The 19,079-nt window shown below is 66.7% G+C and overlaps 4 protein-coding genes across 5 annotated transcripts in view; 1 reads left to right on the plus strand and 3 right to left on the minus strand.

Annotated features, from left to right (window-relative positions):
* LOC108509993 (fermitin family homolog 3-like) overlaps positions 1-4,020 on the plus strand; it is a 6,305-nt gene extending 2,285 nt beyond the window's left edge. Inside the window, exons 3-12 of the mRNA XM_017839626.1 lie at positions 152-254; positions 445-552; positions 845-970; positions 1,221-1,270; positions 1,395-1,513; positions 2,010-2,116; positions 2,562-2,777; positions 2,883-3,007; positions 3,142-3,283; positions 3,356-4,020. Of these exons, the coding sequence (XP_017695115.1) occupies positions 152-254; positions 445-552; positions 845-970; positions 1,221-1,270; positions 1,395-1,513; positions 2,010-2,116; positions 2,562-2,777; positions 2,883-3,007; positions 3,142-3,283; positions 3,356-3,529 (1,270 nt within the window). The 3' untranslated portion in view covers positions 3,530-4,020. The remainder of the gene's footprint in view (positions 1-151; positions 255-444; positions 553-844; positions 971-1,220; positions 1,271-1,394; positions 1,514-2,009; positions 2,117-2,561; positions 2,778-2,882; positions 3,008-3,141; positions 3,284-3,355) is intronic.
* Positions 4,021-4,102: 82 nt separating this feature from the next.
* Positions 4,103-9,637, minus strand: STIP1 (stress induced phosphoprotein 1). Of its 2 annotated transcripts, XM_017839629.1 has the most exons (14): positions 9,518-9,637; positions 8,546-8,755; positions 8,171-8,312; positions 7,731-7,872; positions 7,182-7,344; positions 6,480-6,606; positions 6,296-6,398; positions 6,097-6,217; positions 5,925-6,021; positions 5,711-5,835; positions 5,512-5,548; positions 5,224-5,327; positions 4,656-4,828; positions 4,103-4,319 (listed from the first exon to the last, which is right to left on the minus strand). In XM_017839629.1, exons 1-14 carry the CDS (start codon positions 9,605-9,607, stop codon positions 4,247-4,249), a joined length of 1,707 nt encoding a protein of 568 aa, XP_017695118.1. In that variant the 5' UTR covers positions 9,608-9,637; the 3' UTR covers positions 4,103-4,246. The 2 variants fall into 2 exon arrangements, with proteins under 2 accessions (XP_017695118.1, XP_017695120.1); XM_017839631.1 differs by lacking the exon at positions 4,103-4,319 and having other exon boundaries at positions 4,818-4,899.
* Positions 9,638-10,863: 1,226 nt separating this feature from the next.
* On the minus strand, positions 10,864-13,183 carry FLRT1 (fibronectin leucine rich transmembrane protein 1). Its single transcript, XM_017839627.1, has 2 exons — positions 13,038-13,183; positions 10,864-12,691 (listed from the first exon to the last, which is right to left on the minus strand). The coding sequence occupies exon 2, from the start codon at positions 12,673-12,675 to the stop codon at positions 10,864-10,866; it is 1,812 nt and encodes a 603-aa protein (XP_017695116.1). The 5' UTR covers positions 12,676-12,691; positions 13,038-13,183.
* A 1,615-nt stretch (positions 13,184-14,798) lies between these two features.
* On the minus strand, positions 14,799-18,102 carry OTUB1 (OTU deubiquitinase, ubiquitin aldehyde binding 1). Its single transcript, XM_017839632.1, has 7 exons — positions 18,001-18,102; positions 17,631-17,692; positions 17,380-17,478; positions 17,076-17,194; positions 16,629-16,713; positions 16,101-16,295; positions 14,799-15,104 (listed from the first exon to the last, which is right to left on the minus strand). The coding sequence occupies exons 1-7, from the start codon at positions 18,059-18,061 to the stop codon at positions 14,907-14,909; spliced, it is 819 nt and encodes a 272-aa protein (XP_017695121.1). The 5' UTR covers positions 18,062-18,102; the 3' UTR covers positions 14,799-14,906.
* Positions 18,103-19,079: the final 977 nt, after the last annotated feature.

Consider the following 19,079-nt stretch of genomic DNA (forward strand, 5'->3'; position numbering starts at 1 on the left):
GGGACACGACTTGGTGGGGTGGGGTTTGCTCGGGTGTGGTTGGGCGGGGTTTGTGGGCGGGGATGAGGGTTGTGGGCGGTGCTCGGGCGGGGTTTGTGGGCGGGATCGAGCGCGCAGGACCCCCCCAACCACGCCCCCCCTTTCCCCGCAGGTGGCTGGACGCCTCGCGGTCCCTGATGGAACAGGACGTGGTGGACGATGAGGAGCTGCTGCTGCGCTTCAAGTACCCCTGTGCCATGGGGCTGGACCCCCAGGTACCCTCAAATCCCCCCTGGTGACCCCTAAACCCCCCCAGGGACCCCCAACCCTCCCGTGTCACTTCCCAAACACCCCTCAGGAGGGAGTTAGGGAGTCCCTGTGGGTCCCTGCTGGGGTTTTGGGGGTCCCTGGGGGTTAAAGCCCCCCTGGGTGCCCCCCCGTGCCCCAACACTGTGATGCCCCCAGGAGGGCGGGCTGCGCATTGCGCTGCTGCATGAGCAGGCACGCGGGGCCCTCCTGGCCGAGGAGATCGACTGTACCGAGGAGGAGATGCTGCTCTTTGCTGCCCTCCAGGTACCCCAGAACATCCCTGGACAATCTGGCACCCCACCGAACCCATCCCCTGATCCTCTGCGACCCTCCTCAAAACCCTGTACCCCAAACCCCACCCCAGATTCCCTGGGAGCCCCTGGGACCCCCAAGAACCCTCCAGACTCACCCAAACCTTCCTGGACATCCCTGAGCCCCAAACACCTCTGGACCCCTCAGTCTCCCATTGACCCCTCTGAGACCCCCCTTAATTCTCCTGACCCCTCTGTGACCCCTCCAATTTTCCTGACCCCCCATGACCCCCTCCAACCCCCAGTACCAGATAGATGGGGCAGAGGGGGGTGATGGGGACCCCAAGGGCCCCCTCGAGCCCCAGGACCTGGACACAGCCCTGGACAAACTGGAGCTGAGCCTGGAGGGGCAAAGGACCACCATCCTGCCAGTGAGACTGGAGGCACTGGGAGGCACTGGGAGGTACTGGGAGGGGTTTGGGGGGACTGGGGAACACTGGGATGGATATGGAAGGCCCTGAGGAGCACTGGGTGGTACTGAGGGCCTCTTCTGGCCATGCTGGGAGGACTGGGGGGCACTGCTGGGGGGGGAGGGGTAAGAACTGGTGGGGGCTGGGGTGGGGAGCACTGGGGAGGCACTGGGAGTCAATGGGGATTACTGAGGTCTGGGGGAGTCCCCAGGAGGAGCTTGGAGCTGCCCCTGAGCTGGTGGAGGAGCTGGAGATCTACAGGTACCCCCACAACCCCCAAACCCCTTGCCTGATCCCAAAATTGGGGTTCCCCCAGGCCCTCCTCCTGGCCATTCTGGGGCTCCCTCTTGACCCCCCCCAACCCCCAAACTCGGGGTACCCCCAGGTCCTCCCGCTGGCCGTTCTGGGGTTCCCGACCTGCCCGGGCCGTGCTCTCGGGGTCATCACTGTCACTCTGGAGCCTCCCGAGATCGGGGGGGCCCCCACAGCAGCTCAACCTCCGCGGTGAGACCTCAAAACCCCCCCTGGGCCCCCAAACTCCCTCTGGCACTCACAAATCATCGTGGGACCTTCCCACAAGAACCCCCCCCCAGACCCCCAAATCCCCTGGAACCTCCCCATTCCCCCCATATGGGCCTCCTAAGACTCCCCTGGGACCACTGGGGCCAACCCCCAGGACTCCCAGGTTCCCCCCAGACCCTCCTGAGACAAGGCCAACTCCCCTCTTTGGTTCCCCCAGGACCCTGAAATACCCCCTCAAGAACCCCCCATTTCCCTCTGGGACCCCACCAGGGCTCACAAATTCTCCCCCAAACACCCCTGGGACACCCCCAGCTCCCCTCCTGAGTTGCCAACATTCCCTTTGGAAACACCCCCATCTCCTCCCAGGACCCCTCTGGGCCCCCCTTAGAGTCCCAAAGCCTCCCCAACCCCCTCTAGGATGCCCTGAACTCCCCTCCTGGGCTGCACCCAGGCCTGCCTGACCCCCCCATATCCCCAGGCTGTGAGGTGACCCCTGACATGGATTTGGGGGCGCAGAAGTTTTACATCAAACTGCGGGTGCCGACACCGGAGGGGATGAGCGAGACCCTCCTGCGCTGCCGTGATGTGGGTGGGAGGGCAGGATAGGGGTGGTGGGGGGCACTGAGGGCTCTGGGAGACCACAGGGACTATGGCAGGGCCCCACTGGGAAACGGGAGGAACGGGACGTGGGAGTTCAGGGAGTCCTGGAGTATTTGAGGGCAGTTGGGGGGGTCTCATGGTGATTTGAGGGTCCTTGGGGGCTCGGGGGTGGGGGGAGGGTTAGAGGAGTCCCGGGGTTTTGGGGGGGGGGGTCTCAGAGGGGCTCTTGGGGGGGTTTGAGGTCTCAGGGGTTTTTTTTTACATTCTCAGGGGGTTTGATGGGTCCCAAGGGGGTTTGGGGGTCCTGGAGGGCTCAAGGGGTCCCAGGAGAGTTCTGGGGGGTTTGAGGGAGTTCGAGGGGTCCTGGAGGAGTTCTGCAGGGGTCTTTGAGGAGTCTCAGAGAGCTGGTGTGATACTCCCGCCCCCCCAGGCCCCCCAGTATGCCCGTTGGGTCGCCGGGTGCCGCTTGGCCTCCCGTGGGGGGTCCCTGTTGGCCACATCACTCGGGGCGGAGGCTCAGGGGGTCCTGGGGGTCCAGCCAGGGAGGGAGGACCCCACTGTGCCTCCCTGGGCCCTCTCACGCCGACCCCCAGATCCACAGCAGCTGTTGCCCCCCCGCTTCCAGCGCAAGTTCAAGGCCAAGCAGGTACTGGGCCCTCCCATCCTTGTACAGCCAGCGGCTGTTCCCCCAGTCCCTGGGGCGCCCCCAGTCCCCCCCCACTCTCCCCTCCCTCACAATGGCCCCCCCCAGCTCACCCCCCGGCTGCTGGAGGTTCTGCACCGTGTGGGGACACTGACCCCAGGCCAGGCCCGGCTGCGCTTCGTGGAGGCCTGGAGGGCCCTGCCAGGGTTCGGGCTGGGGCACTTCGTGGTGAGGTACTGGGGGCACTGGGAGGGAGCGCTGCCACACTGAGGTGCTGTACACTGGGAGCACTGCTCAGGGCCGGGCCAGCGCTGGGGAGGTCCCCGGAGTTCCAGGGGTCCCATGTGTTTTGGGGGGGGTCTCACAGGTTCCAGGGTGCCAGGCGTGATGAGATTTTGGCTGTGGGCCCCTCACAGCTGCTCCGGATCGATCCTGGCTCTGGCGCCGTCACCCGCAGCTGGAGGCACAGTGACCTGCGCCAGTGGGACGTCAACTGGGACAGCCAGCAAGTACTGAGGACTGGAGGGGAGCGGGAAGCACTGGAAGTGGACTGGCTCTCACCCCCATCCCTTTTCCCCCAGGTGCGGCTGTGGCTGACTGGGGACGTGACGCTGGGGCTGCGGGTGCTCTCGGCAGCCCCCCGGGTGCTGCACCAGTTCCTGGGGGGGTATCTGGTGCTAGGGGGACAGCGGCCAGGGCAGCTCCCAGACCCTGATGTGCTGAGGCGCCTGATGGAAGGGGGGGATGACCCCTAACGCCCCCAAGCCCCATGCAAGAGTGGCCTCATGCAAATGCCCCCATCCCACTGTTGGCACCAGCCTCAACTCCCCCAATCCCTGTTCCTCCCACAGCACTTGTGCACCCTCCCTCCCTCCTCCTGCTGTGCAAGGCACTTGTGCAAGGCTTGTGCAACACTGGTGTGATGGAGCTGAACGTGCTTACTGTGCTCAACAGAATGGTGGTGGCTGTTGGGCCTCACAGGCAAGGGGGTCACAGTCCGTCCTCGTGGCAGGGGCTCTCACTGTCCTTGTGCAAAAGGTTTGGACGCCCCAGTCCTCATGGAAGAGGGTCACAAACCATCCTCGTGTGACAAGGCCACAACTCTGTCCTCAAATGAGGAGTCTGGACCCCCACAATCCTCAGGGGCTCTCATCTCACTGTCCTTGGGCAGTGGGATCCCACTGCCCCTCCTGGACTCCCTGGACCCCCAAATCACCCCAGGGCACCAACTCTCCTCCTGGGCTCCCCCCCCAGTTTCCTCACTCATTTCCCACCCTCCAGGAGACCCCCAGGCCCCTCCCCTCCTCCCCAGCCCCCCAAGGCTGGGCCACTGCTCCGCTCTTTATTTGGGGTCACAGCACCCCAGAACCAACACAGGATGGAGGGAGGGAGGGGCAGCACCCCCTGCCTCCCCTGGGGGGTCGAGGTGTACCCGGGGGGGGTCCCAGAGGGGTCCCCGGGATTTGGGGGGGTCACCGGATGGCAATGAGCCCCACATCCATTAGCTTCTGGATCTTCTGGGCGATGAGAGGGTTCTTGAGGTGCCTGGGGGGAAACCGGGGAATCAGCATGGGCACAGGGGGGACCCAAGGATGGGCGGGGATGCCTGGGACCCCCCTTGGAATACTCCTCCACATCTTGGGCACACCCACTGACACACCTGGGGACGTGCTAGGCAACCCTGGGCAACCTCATGGAGACTCAGTGAGCTGTGAGAGATGGGCAATGACACCCCATCAGACCTTGGGGACCTCCAGGACGACCTCAGAGAGAGTTGGGGACCCCCCCCACAGCTGTAGAGGGCTTGGTGTGGCTCCTTCAAGGCTCAGTGAACACCATAGGGTGGCTGCTAACATCCCAGAAAATTCCCCCGGGACTCACTCGCTGAGGGCCTGGGGGTCCTTCTGCATCTGCTCGAGGATGAGGCGCATGGCCGGGTCCCCCATGATCTGCTGCACCTCGGGGTCGGCGAGTGCCCGGCGCCGCAGCTCCTCGGGGGGCTCTGAGCGCTGCTGCTGCGCCCGCAGGCACCGCCGCTGCCCCTCTGCCGCCTCCTGGGGGACACACGGGGCATCGTGGCGGGTCACGGGGGTGTGGTAACCCCAGGCAGCGCTGCCGCCACCTCCTGGGGGGCAGGGTGGGGGGCACAGAGATCAGGGGGGTTGGTTCACAGGGGATGCTCTAACCCCAGGCAGTGCCACTGCCCCTCCACTGCCTCCTGAGGGTGACAGGGATCACAGAGGGGCACACGCGGGGGGGTCACAGGGGGTGCTGCGGGTAGTGCCACTGCCACTGTGCTGCCTCCTGGGGATTACAGGGGGCTGGGGGGCCACGGGAGTCACAAACTGCTGTACTCTCAGGTCCTGCAGTGCCACTGGGGGGCCCGGGTAAGCAGGGGCTCAGGGGTGGTCACAGGGGTCAGCAGGGGCTCAGGGGGTTGCGGGCTCACCTTGCAAGTGGGGTCGAGGTCCAGGGCACGCTGATAAACCTCCATGGCCTTGGTGTAGTCACGCATGGCCTCGAGCGCCGCCGCCTTCCGCGTGTAGCCCTTGACTGGGTGGGGGCGATGCACGCAGGTACAGGTGAGAGAGGAAAATGTGGGTACAGGTGAGGGATGGACACAGATACAGGTGAAGAAAGGAGAAAGGAGTACAGGTACAGGTAGAGATGGCTGAAGGCAAAGCAGTGAAAGGGCAGGGCCTAGCCCCTCCAGTGCCCCCCCGCATTCCCCACTCACTGAAGGTGGGCTCCAGGCGAATGCACTCCTCACAGTCCTGTGGGAAAAAGCAGATTCAGAGGCATCTCAAAAGCCCCAAACTGACCCCTATACCTTCAGACCAGCCCCATACCTTCAGACCAGCCCCAGGACCCCTCCTACCCCCCCAAGCCAGCCTCCAGCCCCTCAATTCAGCCCCCCTGCACCCCCAGCCCTGTACCTTGAGGGCGAGGGGGAACTCGAGCAGTTTGGTGTAGCAGGCGGCACGGTTGCTGTAGAGCCGGGCCTCATTCGGGTTGCGTCGGATCGCCTCGCTGTAGTGCCGCATGGCCTGGGGGTAATCCCCTAAAACGGGACGCCCCCCCGCCTGCTGTCAGGGGGTGCCCCCCAGATGCAGGGCAGGGCCCCCCCAGCCCACCACAGCGCCCCCCCACCTCGCTGGAAGCACTCGTTGCCCTTGTTCTTTTCCTCCAGCGCCAGGTCGGGGTCAATGTAGGCCAAGCGCTCCTGCTCCTTCAGGATCTTCTCAGCCTGTGGCAGCAACTAGGGGGTTCAGGGGGGGGCCCAGGAGAGCTGCCCTCCCTCCCTCCACGCCCCCCACGTCACCTGCTGACACTTCTTGAGCACATCGGGCGTGCGGTGCTCAGCCAGAGACTTGTTGTAGAAGTGGATGGCGTCCTTGTACCGCTCCTCGCGCAGGTAGGAATTCCCGATCCGCGCGTACGCCCTGGGGGAAATGGAGGGTCGGGGGGCGATTTTGGGGGAACCAGAGAGGATACCCCTGGTTCCAAACCTCCCAACTCACTTGGCGATCTGCCGGTAATCCTCCCGGTTCTCCCGTCCCAGCTCGATGGCGCGTTCGCACAGTGCCCGGCACCGCTCGTAGTCACCCGTCTCAAAGTACACGGCTGTGTTTGAGGGCAAGTTTGGGAGTTCAGGGGGGTTTTGGGGTTTGGGAGGTGCTCAGGGGTGATTGAGGGGTCACGCACCCGCCTGGTTGGTGACGTAGGTCATATTGGTGGGGTCTAGCTGCTCGGCTCGGGTGTAGTGTTCCAGTGCTGCTGGGAACTCCTTCCGCTTGTAGGCGGCATTGCCCAGCTCCTTCTCCCGCTGTGCCTGATGGAGGGGGGGTCACCCTAAAACTGGCTGGGACCCCCCAAACCCTAAAAGCTGCTGCCCAGACCCCCAAAACCTGGCCAGCTCCTGCTCCCACTGAGCCTGGGGGGGTGTGTCGCCCCAAAACTGGCTGTGACCCCCTCCCGAACCCCAAAACCCGCTCACCCGTCACCCAGCTTCTTCTCCTGCTGTCCCTGATGGGGTAGATCATGTCAAAACTGGCTTGGACCCCTCCAAAGGTTGGCCAGCCCCTCTATCATCCCGCTGCTTCCCCTGCTGCACCTTCTACAGAGAGATCACCCCAAAACTGGCAGGAAGCCCTCATCCCCAAACTTGGTTGAGACCCTCCCTGAATCCCAACTCCTCCCCCAGCACCACAAAACCTGCTCCTAAATGCCCTAACCCTAACCCCAGCACCCACAAACCTGCCTTACAGCCCCCCTGAACTCTCCTCAGCTGCCCCGAACCTGCCCACCCGCCTTGTCTATCATGCTGCTCTTCAGGTGTGCAGGGGGGTTGTGTGTCCTCAAAACATCTCCCTCCCCTCCTTATGGGTTTTGGGAACACCCCCTCACCTCCTGCTTGTTCTGGGGGAGCTCCTGGGGTGGTGGGGGCTGGGCAGGGGGCGGGGGGGGTGGGGGTGGAGGGGAGGGGGCCTCCTCCTCCTCCTCGGCCCCGCTCAGCTCCACCCCCAGCAGCACACTCAGCGTCGTCATCACCCGGGGGTCCTGCAGCTTCCTGGCGGGAGGGGCAGGGGTGCGTGGGGAAGTGCCCCAAAATTTACATCCCGATATCCACCGGGGGGGCTACATCCCAAAATCTGCACCCCGACATCCCCCAAGGGGGCTGCACCCCAGAACCTGCACCCTGACCCCCACCCAGGAGCCCTGCTGCTTCCCTGAGCTCCCCAAAATCAGCTAACACCCCCCAGTCTCCCAAATTCAGCCCTACATGCCCTCCCAGTCCTACCCCAAAGCCACCCCAAACCCCTTCCTAGCCCCACCCCAGTCCTCCAGAGCCCCCTCCCAGCCCACCCTGGCCCCGCAAGGCCCATTCCCAGCCCACCCAGGCCCCCCCGAGGCCCACTCCCAGCCCCCCAGGGCCCCCTGAGGCCCAGCACTGACGCCCCGAGCTGCCCCGGGTCGCTGCGCAGCGTCTCCAGCAGTCGCCGGTACTCGGGGTCCCCCAGCAGCGCCCGCGTCCGGGGGTCCCCCTCAAGTCGTGCCAGCAGGTCAGGGGCACTGAAGGGGTTCAGCAGTTTCCGCTCTGAAATTAGGTCAAAGACCTTTGCAGGGACTCCAAATAACCTTCCTAGGACCCCCAGTCCCATTCTGAGAACCCCAAAAACTCCCCACATCCCCTCCCAGGGACCCCAAACCCCTCAGAGCCACCCAAAGCCTCTCACAGGGACCCCCAAACCTGCTCTGGGACCCGCAAGCAGCCTCCCCAGCCACTCCTCCACTCCCTGCAACCCCTCCAGCCCCGTGTCAGCCCACCCCTTCCCAGGCCCAAACCCCCCAACCCCTCTCAGGCCACCCTCAGAACCCCGCTGAGCCCCCCGTACCTGCCAGCCGTGTCTCCACCCCACGCAGGCCCTGCAGCAGCTGCTCATTCCCGGGGTCCCGTGCCAGCCCCTCCTCATATGTGGCCTTGGCCTCCTCCAGGCGCTGCAGGAACTCCAGTGCTGCTGCCTTCCGTGAGTACCCCTGGAAAGGGGAGCAAAGAGGGACCCGGGGATCAGACCTCCCCCCCTGGAAAAGGGGAGCAAAGGGGGACCCTTGGGTCAGACCCCCCAGGGGAACCCTGACCCCTGCCACGGTGGAGACCCTTATGCCCCACCATCAACGACTACCCTTGGGGGTAGGGGTGACCCCTACGGTCAGACCCCCTGGGGCCCCCCAGGGTGAGAGCTCCCAGGGTCCCCCCAGCACCCCCCCACCTTGGCCCAGTCAGGGCGCAGCTCCAGCGTGCGGCAGGCGTCGGCCAGGGCACGGGTGTAGTCCCCGAGCCGCGCGTAGGCGGCCGAGCGGTTGCTGAACAGGACGTGGTTGTTGGGGTCCCGCGCGATGGCGGCCGAGTAGTGCCCCACGGCTGCCCCCACGTCCCCCGCCGCCAGCGCCCGGTTCCCCCGCTCCTTCAGCTCCTGAGCCTGCGGGACACGGAGGGAAGGCACGGATCGCGGGGAACGGGAGAGTGTGAGGAAGAGGAGAAGGGAGACGAGGAAGGAGAAGGGAAGGGGGTAAAGAAGAGTATGAAAGGGACGAGGAGGAAGAAAAGGAGGGCAGAGGGGCAGGCAGGAGAAAAGCAAAGGGAGCAGCAAGGTGCGAGAAAGACGAGGAGGATGAAGGGGTGAGAGAGGAGAAGAGGCACGAGGAGGAAGAAAAGCAAGAGAACCAAGAAGGGACGAGGAAGAAGAGAGGCGTGAGAAAGTGGAAAGATGAAGGAAAGTAAAGGACAGATGGAGAGGGAGGAAGAGAAACAGAAGAACGTGAAGATGGAGCCGGGGCCCCGGGCCCCCAAACAACGGGACACCACCCTCCAGCCCCTCCCCGCCTCCTCAAGGACCCCGAAACCCCCCGGAAACTCCCTTTGCCCTCAGCTCCCCCTAGGCCCCGCTCGCCACCCTCCCGGGACACCTCAAGGACCCCCAGACAGCGTGAAACCGCTCCGAGCCCCTGAGGGCTCCCCGATCCCTCTCGGAGCGCCCCGACCCCGGTCGGGGCCTTCAATCCCCTCAGGGACCCCCAGGGCCCCCCGGCCCTCCCCAGGGTCCCCCGGCCCTCCTCAGGCCCCCTCCCCAGGATCCCCCAGATCCAGACCCAACCCTGGGACCCCCTGGCACGCCCCGCAGGTTCCTCCGCCTGCCTCTGGGACTCCCAGGACCCTCAAGACCCTCTCGTCCCCCCCAAACCTCCTCCATGGCCGCAACTCCTCTCGCGCCGCTCCCGCGCCGCCCTCTGGAAGCTGCTAGAAACCCTCGGCCCCACCCCTCGCGCCCCATTGGCCGTCGGTCCCGCCCGCCCGCCCCCGCGCGCGCTCCAATTGGCCGCCGCCCGCGCTTCTGCCTTCCCATTGACCACCGGGAGAAATGGTGCCCGCCCCCCTCCGGACCCGCCCCCGCCGGAAGCCTGCAGCGGGTCCCGCCCCCTCCCGCTCCCATTGGCCGCGGTGCCCAGTGCCGAATGCCCATTGGCCGCGCCCCGCGCTCCCTTCTGGAATTTTCCACTCTCCATTGGCTGCGAGTGACGCCTATCAGGGGGGAGGGTATGGGTGGGTGGAGGCGGGAGTGCTCCCCCTGGCGGCGAGGAGGTCTGGCTGCCGAACGTGTCTCCTGGGGGAGCGAGGGGCGGGGTTTGCACGGGGGCGGGGCTTGCACACGATTCCCACCCCACACCCCCCCCCCCGGAGGCCAAGGGGAGTCATGTGGGTGGAGGCAGGTGGTCCCTAGTGGTGGGAAGGGGGGTGTTGAGTGACACACGTGACCTTGACAGGACCCAAGCATGATCCCCCTCCCCTGACACACCCCCCTCCCCAGCCCTCGTGCAAGGCCTCATACCCCCCCCAAACTCCCCATTGCTCGTCCTACCCCAGGGTATCCCTGTGTCACCGCCACCTCATTACTCTCAGTGACCCCATATGACCATCCCCCAACCGTGCCGCTTCCTGCAAGACCCCTTGTGTGAACGCCCCCGGGTGACAGCTCCCCACCCCATCCCACGGGAAAGAGGCACTGGCAGGAAAAGGAGCCGCTGGGTTTATTTGGGGGTCAGGGTTCCCCTCGGCCCTTTTGGGTCGATTTTTCCTGATTTTGGTCCTTTTTCCCCAAATCCAACAGCACGGGCAGGGGGAAGGGTGAAGGCACCTCGCGGGGGGAAGGGAGGGGGCACAGACCCGGGGAGGGGGCGCAGCAGGGGACCACCCTGACCCCGAGTCCCCTCTGCCTTCACCCCCCAGGCTTTGTCCAGGCCTGGGGTCCTCCTGGAGGTCCTGGAGGGATCGAGGCTGTCAGGTCCGTCCCTCTCCCCAATCCTGTTCCTGCACCAAATCTGCCGTTTTTCCCCCAAAAAAGCCGCGGTGCCGAAAAAACACCTTAAAAAAGCCAAAATGCCCCAAAAGGGAAGCGGGGGAGGTGCAGGGCGACCCCTCTCCTCAACTCCCCGGCGGGTCCCCCCAAATGTCCTCAGAACAGGGGCAAGCGGCCACAGCCCCAGAGGGGTCCCCAACACGTGGGGTTTTCCAGGAAGAGGGACCCCCCCATCAGGACCCCCCATCCCCTTCACCACCGCCATGGGGCACCTGCCCCCCCCGGTACCCCCGAGCGCTGGGGAGGGGCAGCGGGGGCGGCGGAGGGGGGTACACGGTGCGTATTCCGCCCTCGTCGGGGGGCCGCAGGGGCCGCAGTGGCAGCCGCCCCGCTCTGCTGATTTTAGGGGGTGGGGGGGGCGCCCCTCCTCGCCCCCCCCGCCTCCTCCTCCTCCTCCACCACCCTCCCAGCACCCCCAGGATCACCCCGGCAGCTGCCGCTGCCGACGCCCCCAGAGCCGCAGCCGGGGGGAGCGCGGTGGGGGTGTCCCCGGCTGGTGCACCGGGAGAACCGGGAGGGGAGTCCCCGGCCCCGGCGCGGGCCTGTGTGCAGAGCGGGGGGGCGGCGGGGGGCTCGAGGGCCGCGAGGCACACGCGGTACGGGGCACGGGGCTGCAGCGCCCGCACCACATACTCTCCCCGCTCCCCCCGCACCAGTGTCTCAGTTACGGCCCCCCCTCCGGGCCGCAGCCAGCTCAGCCGCAGGGATGCGCCAGGGGGGGCCGGTGGCCACCGCACCCGCAGGGCCCCCCCCGGCGCCGCCTGCACCCACAGCCCTGGTGTGGCCGCAGCCCCTGGCGAGGCGGCCATGGCGCCATTTGAAGCCGCTGGGGACACGGCTGCGATGCCGGGGGCAGCCCCCCCGGCCCCTGCGGCGGGGGTGTCGCAGGCGTCCATCTCCCCCTGCAGCTCGCCCACCGGCAGCCCCCGCAGCCGCGCGGGTGCCTGGCACAGCAGCCCGCGCACCTCGAGGCGTGGCGGCGCACGCCGGCGCAGCCAGTCCCGCAGCCAGGCCAGGTTGCAGCCACAGAACCAGGGGTTGTTGCGCAGCCCCAGGTGGCTCAGGCTGCCCAGGTCATCAAAGAGCCCCCGTGGCAGCGTCGTCAGGTTGTTGTCCGACAGGTCCAGTCGCTCCAGTGCCCTCATCCGTGCCAGTGCACCGGCTGGCACGTGGCTGATGGCATTGGCGGCCAGCGAGAGCCGGCGCAGCCGTGCACGGGGCAAGTTGGCCGGCGGGGCCGCAAGTGCATTGCGGCCCAGCGAGAGCTCGCTCAGGTTGCCCAGGCGGCTGAAGGTGTCGTCGGCCATGCGCTGGTTGGCCAGCAGGTTCCCGTCCAGCACCAGGCGCCGCAGCGCCGGCAGCCCCTCGAAGGCGCGCAGCGGGATGGTGTGGATGCGGTTGTCGTCCAGGCGCAGCTCCTCCAGCGCCGGCGGCAGCCCGGCCGGCACGCTGCTCAGGTGGTTGCGTGAGAGGAAGAGGAGGCGCAGGCGGCGGTTCTCAGCGAAGGCGTCCTCCTCGATGCCGGCTGCCGACACCGAGTTGTCATCCAGGTGTAGGCGCTCAAGCAGCGGTGCCCGCGCCAGCGCCCGCCGGCACAGCCCGCGCACGTTGTTCTCCTGCAGATGCAGCTCCCGCAGTGCCGGCGGCAGGTGTGCCGGCAGCTGCTCCAGCGCGTTGGCGTACAGGTAGAGCACGCGCAGGGCCGGCAGCCGGCCCAGCCGCGCTGGGATCCCTGCGTCACCGATCCGGTTGTTCTGCAGGAATAGGGTGGTGGCGCCGGGCGGGAGCCCCTCAGGCACGGCCGTCAGCCCCCGGTCGTTGCAGTAGACGCGGCCACCGGCGCAGCGGCACACGGCGGGACAGGCCGCAACAGCCGCGACGGCGACGAGGACGACAGCGGTGACAGCAGTCAGGCGCCGGGGCGGCCCCCCCCACAGCGCCCAGGGCGGGGGAGGGAGGTGGAGGAGGGGGGAAGGGGGGGCCATGGGTGAGGGGGGGGTCCTGTGGGTTGGGGGCAGGTGTCAGGACAGTGGGATGGGGATGCACCCTGGAGGACCTGGGTGCTGTGACCCAGCCCCACGCTGATCCCATATATAGGGCAGGTGCCCCTGCCTCAGCACCCCTTCATCACAGGGGACCCAGAATGCCCACCCTGACCCCATAGAAAGAGCAGGGACACCCCTCTCTCCCATTATTGGGCACCTCCTCAACATTATAGTTTGCAGACCCCTTCAAGCCCATCCCCTGTAGGAGATTCCCCTGACCCCATATTCAGAGTAGGGACCCCCCAGGCCCCCACCGTCATAGGGGGGCCCAGGCGTCCAGGTGTGGTGGGGTAGGGCCCTACCTGGGTCCACCTCGGTCCTCGTGCAACGGTTGTCCCCGTGCGATGGGTCCTCATGCGAGGTCAAGGTTACCGGTGCCGGTTCTCCATGGGCCCCCCCCCCCTGCCGGGGGGGCCGCTTTCGATGGGGAGGGAGTGTGAGCCAAGGGGTCCTCATGTGACAGCCCACCTCGTGCAAAACCTGCCAGGACCCAGGTGTCCGGGCCCCCCCTGGGTGCCAATTACCAGCGTTGCTAACGAACCCCCCCCTCATTAGCAGCATCTCGTTAGGGGAACCCCCCGGGACCCTTGTGCCCCAGGGTCCACCTTGCATCAGCCCCGGCCTCGCACAAGGGGTCACGTGACCCGCCCCGCAGGAGGGGACCCAGGTGATGCCCCCCCATGAACATCCCCGTAAGCCCCAGATACCCCGGTCCTCCCTGGGGTCTGAGGGGGCTCAGGGGGGTCCTGGGGGCCCTATGGAGGTGTAGGGTTGCTCTCCTGAATGCCGGAGTCCTGCGCCCCGGGCTGGAGCATCCCTGGATACCGTGGGATGGGGGGTTTTGGGGGTCTGAGGGTGCTGGTGGGAGGCGCGGGGTCTCGGGGGGGGGGAGCCAGGCCCGCGAATGCCTAGGTTCCTCTCCCACCCCCGCCCTGGATGGTCTCTTCCCTCGGCTGGAGCATCCCCGGCTACCGGGAGGGTTTTGGGGGGGCTCCAGGGGAGCTGATGGGATTTGGGGAGGTTGGGGGGGTTCTCATGGCGGTGGGGGGTCATGCCTGGGTGTCCTCCCCTCTCCCGGACGCCTGGGCCCCTCCCCCTGGTTGGAGCATCCCTGGGAAGTCGGGGTGGGGGAGGGGGAATCGCGGTTTTGGGGGCTGGGGTGTTCGGAAGGGTTTTGGAGGGGGTGTCTCTGCGGGGGAGTGTCGCTCCGGGGGTCCAAGGGCGGAGACGGGCCCCACTCCGGCCGACCGGTCCTTCCCCTGGGCTGGAGCATCCGCGGGTACCGAGGCGGGTGGGGGGTCGGGGGGTGTCGGGGGCGTTGGTTTTAGGGGGGTCCCGAGAGTGCGGTGGGGGTCAGGGAGCCCTTACCGGGTCGGTACCGGCGCGTGCGGGCCCGGCGGCGGCGGCGGCGGCTGCGGGCGTGGGAAGGCGGCGGCTGCGGGGGGGCCTGGGGGGGCCGGGCCGGACCCGCCCCCCCGGTGAGGGGGGACCCGGCGGGGCCTGAGGGAGGCCGGGCCGGGCCCACCCCCCAGTGCGGAGGGACCCGGGGCTGCGGGTGCGTGTGAACGTGGGCCGGGGGTAGAATTCGGGAGGCGGTGCGTTGGCCCATCCCCGCCTCGGTTCCTGGGAAGGAGGTGTGTGGGGGGGTGGTGGGGGCATTCACACCGGGACCCTCCTCCCTCACACGAGGGGTCCATCGTTCCCCGCCGGTGCCTTCGGTAAGGGGGGAGGGGCGATTTTGGAGGCCCCTGGGGGGAGAGGGGTGTTTCTATGGTGCTTTACAGCTGGGAGGTGGAGGGTCCTGCCACCAGGGCGGGCCAAGACCTAGGACACCCCCTGCCCCCGCTGCCCATGCTGAACCCTTTATTAGGTCCCACTGTTCCCCCTCAGCCCCAACCACCCCTGCCCTAAGTGCCCCCAAAAAGGGCCCACAACTTCCTTCCCCCCAGTCCCAACTGCCCCCAACGGGGATCCCAATACCCTCCCACCCCCTCAACTGCCTCTAACCAACCGCTCCATGCCCCCAAATCCCCCGTCCCAAATAAACATGCTCAGCACGGGGGCCACATCTTTATTGGGGGGCGGGAGGGGGGTTGGGAGGCCACAAGAGGGCCTGTGGGGTTGGGGCCCCATGGCCGGGGGGCGGTGGGAGGCCCCTCACGCCAGAGGGGTCACTTGTAGAGGATGTCATAGTGGCCAGGGCGGTAGAGGAGGCAGACGCGGGGCTGGGAGCCCTCGGGGAACACGTGCGGGTTCGTGGCGCCGCCCTCGCCCCGGTCCATGTATTCCACCAGGATGGAGACGTGCAGCGCCCGCGCCAGCGCGATGATGTGGATGTGGTCGCTCTCCTTGCACATGGGCTCCACTTCCTGCAGTGGGACAAGGGCCGTACGGGTGTATGAGGGGCATGGGGGGGGGTGGTGGGCATACGAGGGGGTGCGAGGCTGCGCGACACCTCTCGGGGGCTGCGGGGAGCTGTTGGAGAGGATGAGGGGCAGCACGAGGGGCCAGGGGGCCACGTGAGGGGCCGGGGAGCAGCGCAAGGCCACGTGAGAGGCTGGGGGCCAGCGCGAGGCTGGGCGCAGCCTGTGTGCGCGTGAGGATGAGTGACACCACGAGACCCTCCCCAGACCCCCAGAGTGGTGAGAAGGGCTCTGTGGGGCCCAAGCAGCGCTCTTGTGAAAATGTGTGAAGCTGGGAGGGGCCGCAGAAGGTGCTGGGTAGCCCGTGCGAGGCCACGTGACACCCTGTGAACCCTGTGTGAGTCCTGCGGGAGCCCCACGCAACCCGTGTGAGCCCCAGGAGCCCACACGAGCCCCTTATGAGGTGGGAGCTCTCTGAGCCCTGTGTGCCCCAAACCTGCTGGCAGAACTCCCGTGTGCCCTGTGCCAGCCCTGTGTGCCCCCGTGCCCCAAACCTGCTAGGAGAACTCCTGTGTGCCCCCTGTGCCCCCAACCTGCTGGCAGAACTCCTGCGTGACCCATATGCCCCTGCCATGGTGACAGAACTCCCATGTGCCCTGTGCCAGCCCCGCCTGCACCTAATATGATGACAGAAGTCTTGTGTGCCCCACGTGCCCCATACCTGCTGGAAGAACTCCTGTGTCCCCCCTGTGCCCCATACCTGCTGGCAGAATTCCCATGTGCCCCTGCTGTACTGACAGAACTGTCATGTGCCCCGTGCAAGCTCCACGCGCCCTGATGTGATGACAGAACTCCTGTGTACCCCACATGCCCCGTACCTGTTGGCAGAGCTCCTGTGTGTCCCCTGTGCCCCTGCTATGGTGACAACTCCTGTGTGCCCTAAGGCACGTGTGTGCCCCTGAAGTGATGACAGAAGTCCTGTGTGCCCCACATGCCCTGTACCTGCTGGCAGAACTCCTTGATGCTGCGGCCACCCTCGAGGAACTGCTCAAAGAAGCGGCGGTGGCGCTGGAGGCAGCCCGAGGTGAGCAGCCGCAGGTAAACCACCAGGTAGTCCGAGGTTGCCGGCTCGTTGAAGGCCGCCAGCAGCTCCGGCAGCGGCACACGGCGCTCCACGCGCTCGATCAGCTCCATCAGCTGTGAACGGCAAGCACAGGCGTGTTTGGGGCACACACACACGTGCGTCAGGGACACGTGTACGCGTGTGCGTCACGGGGCACGCACACGTGTGTCACAGGGACACACAGCCAGGTCAGGGGTACGCATCCGTGAGGGGCACACACACGACACACGTGTGTCAGATGCATGCACGTGTGTTGGGGGCACACACAAGGGCACATGCCAGGTCACAGGGACCCCCACCCCCCCATGTGCTCCCTGTGTTGTGGAAGACCTCGATGGCAGACTCAGTGAAGCCCCGTGTCCCTCTGCCCCCCACATTCCTCGTGTCCCCCAAGCCCCCGTGCCCACCGTGTTATGGAAGTCCTCGATGGTGAACTCAGTGAAGCCCTGCGCCACCAGCTCCTCCTTGCTGCGCGCTGACACCTCCTTGAACCTGGGGGGACATCGGGGGGCCCGGGGGTCTTAGGGGGCTCAGGGGGGACCCAAAGGGGTTTGGGATGTCCAGGGGAGCGCTTGAGGGGTCTTGGGGGGGCCCAAAGGGGACTAAATCATTGAGGAGGAGGAACCCAAGGGTTGGGGGGGGGGCAGGGGTCCAAGGAAGCTAAGAGGGTAGGGAGCCAGGGGTCTGAGTGGGAGCATTGGTGCTGCAGGGTCCTCATGAGGGTACAGGGCTGCCTGGGGAGGCTCTGGGAGTGCTATGGAGGATCCGGGGGTGCTGCGGGAATAGTATGGGGGAACTCTGGGGGTTCCCAGGGTGTCCCTGGGGGGACTCCAGGGGGCTCTGGGGATCCGCACCGCTGCAGCTCCTGCCCATCCTCCAGCAGAGCCTCCAGGTGGGCGAAGCCGAAGGCGCGGTAGAAACAATTCCCGTCTGGACGTGTCTTCCGGATGTAGGAATATTTCTGGAGCAGGTCCTGGGAGGCAGAGCGGGCGTGGGGACACTGTGGGGGTGGGGGGACACCCCCTGGGACATCTGGGCTGCTTCCAGTCCTGTGCTGGTGTCCCAGAGTGGCTCCCAGTCCCATAGTGGTACTATTCCCAGTACCACACTGGTGTCCCAGTGCCTCCCAGTATCTCCCAGTGGCTCCCAGTGCTGCACCTTAATCTTTTCCTGGTACACATGGTCATCCTCGGCGTATTCCTTGTAGAGCTCTGAGAGCTCCAGGCGCTCTGACACCAGTGGGTTCTGCACCGCAATCTAGGGGGCAAGACTGGAGGGGGTCAGGGACTGGGGACCCCCACGGGGGGTTGGGCAGGTTTGAAGACCTCCGTGGGGGTTTCAGGGCAGACTCTGAGGGGGTTTAAGGGAGGGTTTTGTGAGGAGTTCTGAGGGGTCGGGGGTTTCCTCACCTCCTGCTGGATCCGGTCCTGCTGCGCCATGATCGCCTCGTCGTAGGCCAGGCAGTTCACGCCTAGGGGGATATGAGGGCTCAGCGGGGGCCCAGAGTGGCTCCACAGCTCCCCAGGGGGGTCTGGGGAGCGGGGACGCCTCCCGAGTGGGTCCTGAGGATAAGGCGGGGGCCGTCGGGAGCCCGGAGAGGGATGGAGGGAGTCTTGAGGGTGCTGGGAGGGGGGGGGTTAGGGGGTATTGGGGCATCGCGGTGGGCGGGGGGGGGGGGGGCTATTGAGGCCCCCCGGGGGGAGCGGGAAGATCCCGGGTCGGGGGTCCCGGGCCGCAAGACCGGGGGGCAGAGAGGGCCCCGGAGAGGTCTGTCGGTACCGTCCGCGTCGCTGCCGCCGAGCGGCTCCGGCTGCGGCTGCTGAGGCTCCTCCGCCGCCATCGCCGCCCTGACCGCGCCGCTTCCGGGGCACCGCCCGCCGCTTCCGGGGCACCTGCCGCGCCGCTTCCGGGGCACCGCCCACCGCTCCCGGGGCGCCGCCGCTACGCCCGGCACTGGCAACAGGCTCCGCCCACGGAGGCGGCCCGGGAGCCGGGTGGCTCCGCCCCTGCAAACAGGCCCCGCCCCGCGGCGGAGGCCGTGTCCCTGTCAGGGAGCGCACCTGGCCCAGTCGTGGGTGACGCAAAGTGACCCTCAGTTTGGGAGGTACAACGGAAATTTTGGCAGTTCTGCCCCTCGAGAGGGAAGCGCGGAGCCCCGGGGTCTGAGGGGCAGGTGATGGGCTGCCCAGGGCAGGTGTTAACCAGAAAGACCTTCCTGTCCTGTCCTGGCACCTTTGGTTTGGCAATGATCTTAGGACTCATTAAATTTTGGAGTCAAGGAGTGGTACTGGGAGCGGTGGGACGAAGTGGGAGCACTGGGGGGAGGCAAGAGGTGTACTGGGAGCGGTGGGACGAACTGGGAGCGCTGCGGGGGGGGGAGCGTCCGAAGTTTCGCTGAATTTTACGGCAGTGTGGCAGGTGCGGCTGCTCAACAGCGGTGCTTTACGGCAGAGTGGCGCGCGCTGCGGTGGCAGCGTGTTTTCTGGGTAACAAAAATAAAAACTTGGAGTTTCTCCCACCCTGGATCGTTTCAGCGACTCTTTCCCCTCGGATTCCCACCTCTCGCGCGTTGTTCCCTCCTTAGGTGTGAACGACGAGGGTGAGGAGCGGGCCTCAGAGGTCAGAGGGGAGCGGCCGGAGGGGCAATCCCGCGGGGGGGTGGTCTCTCAAAGAACGACGGTGGGAGCACCTTGCATGGGCTGGGGGAGCTCTTGGATGCACCTGGAAATGGAGCTTTGCTCGAGGAAGGTGCCAAGGAACAAGATCTGTGCTGAGGGGCAGCGCAGGCGAGGGGACCAGCACCTGAGCAGGAGGGGCAGCGCAGGCGAGGGGACCAGCACCTGAGCAGGAGGGGCAGC

Source organism: Lepidothrix coronata, unplaced genomic scaffold (assembly GCF_001604755.1).
Source record: "Lepidothrix coronata isolate B3197 unplaced genomic scaffold, Lepidothrix_coronata-1.0 Scaffold442, whole genome shotgun sequence".
NCBI classification, from domain to species: Eukaryota; Metazoa; Chordata; class Aves; order Passeriformes; family Pipridae; genus Lepidothrix; species Lepidothrix coronata.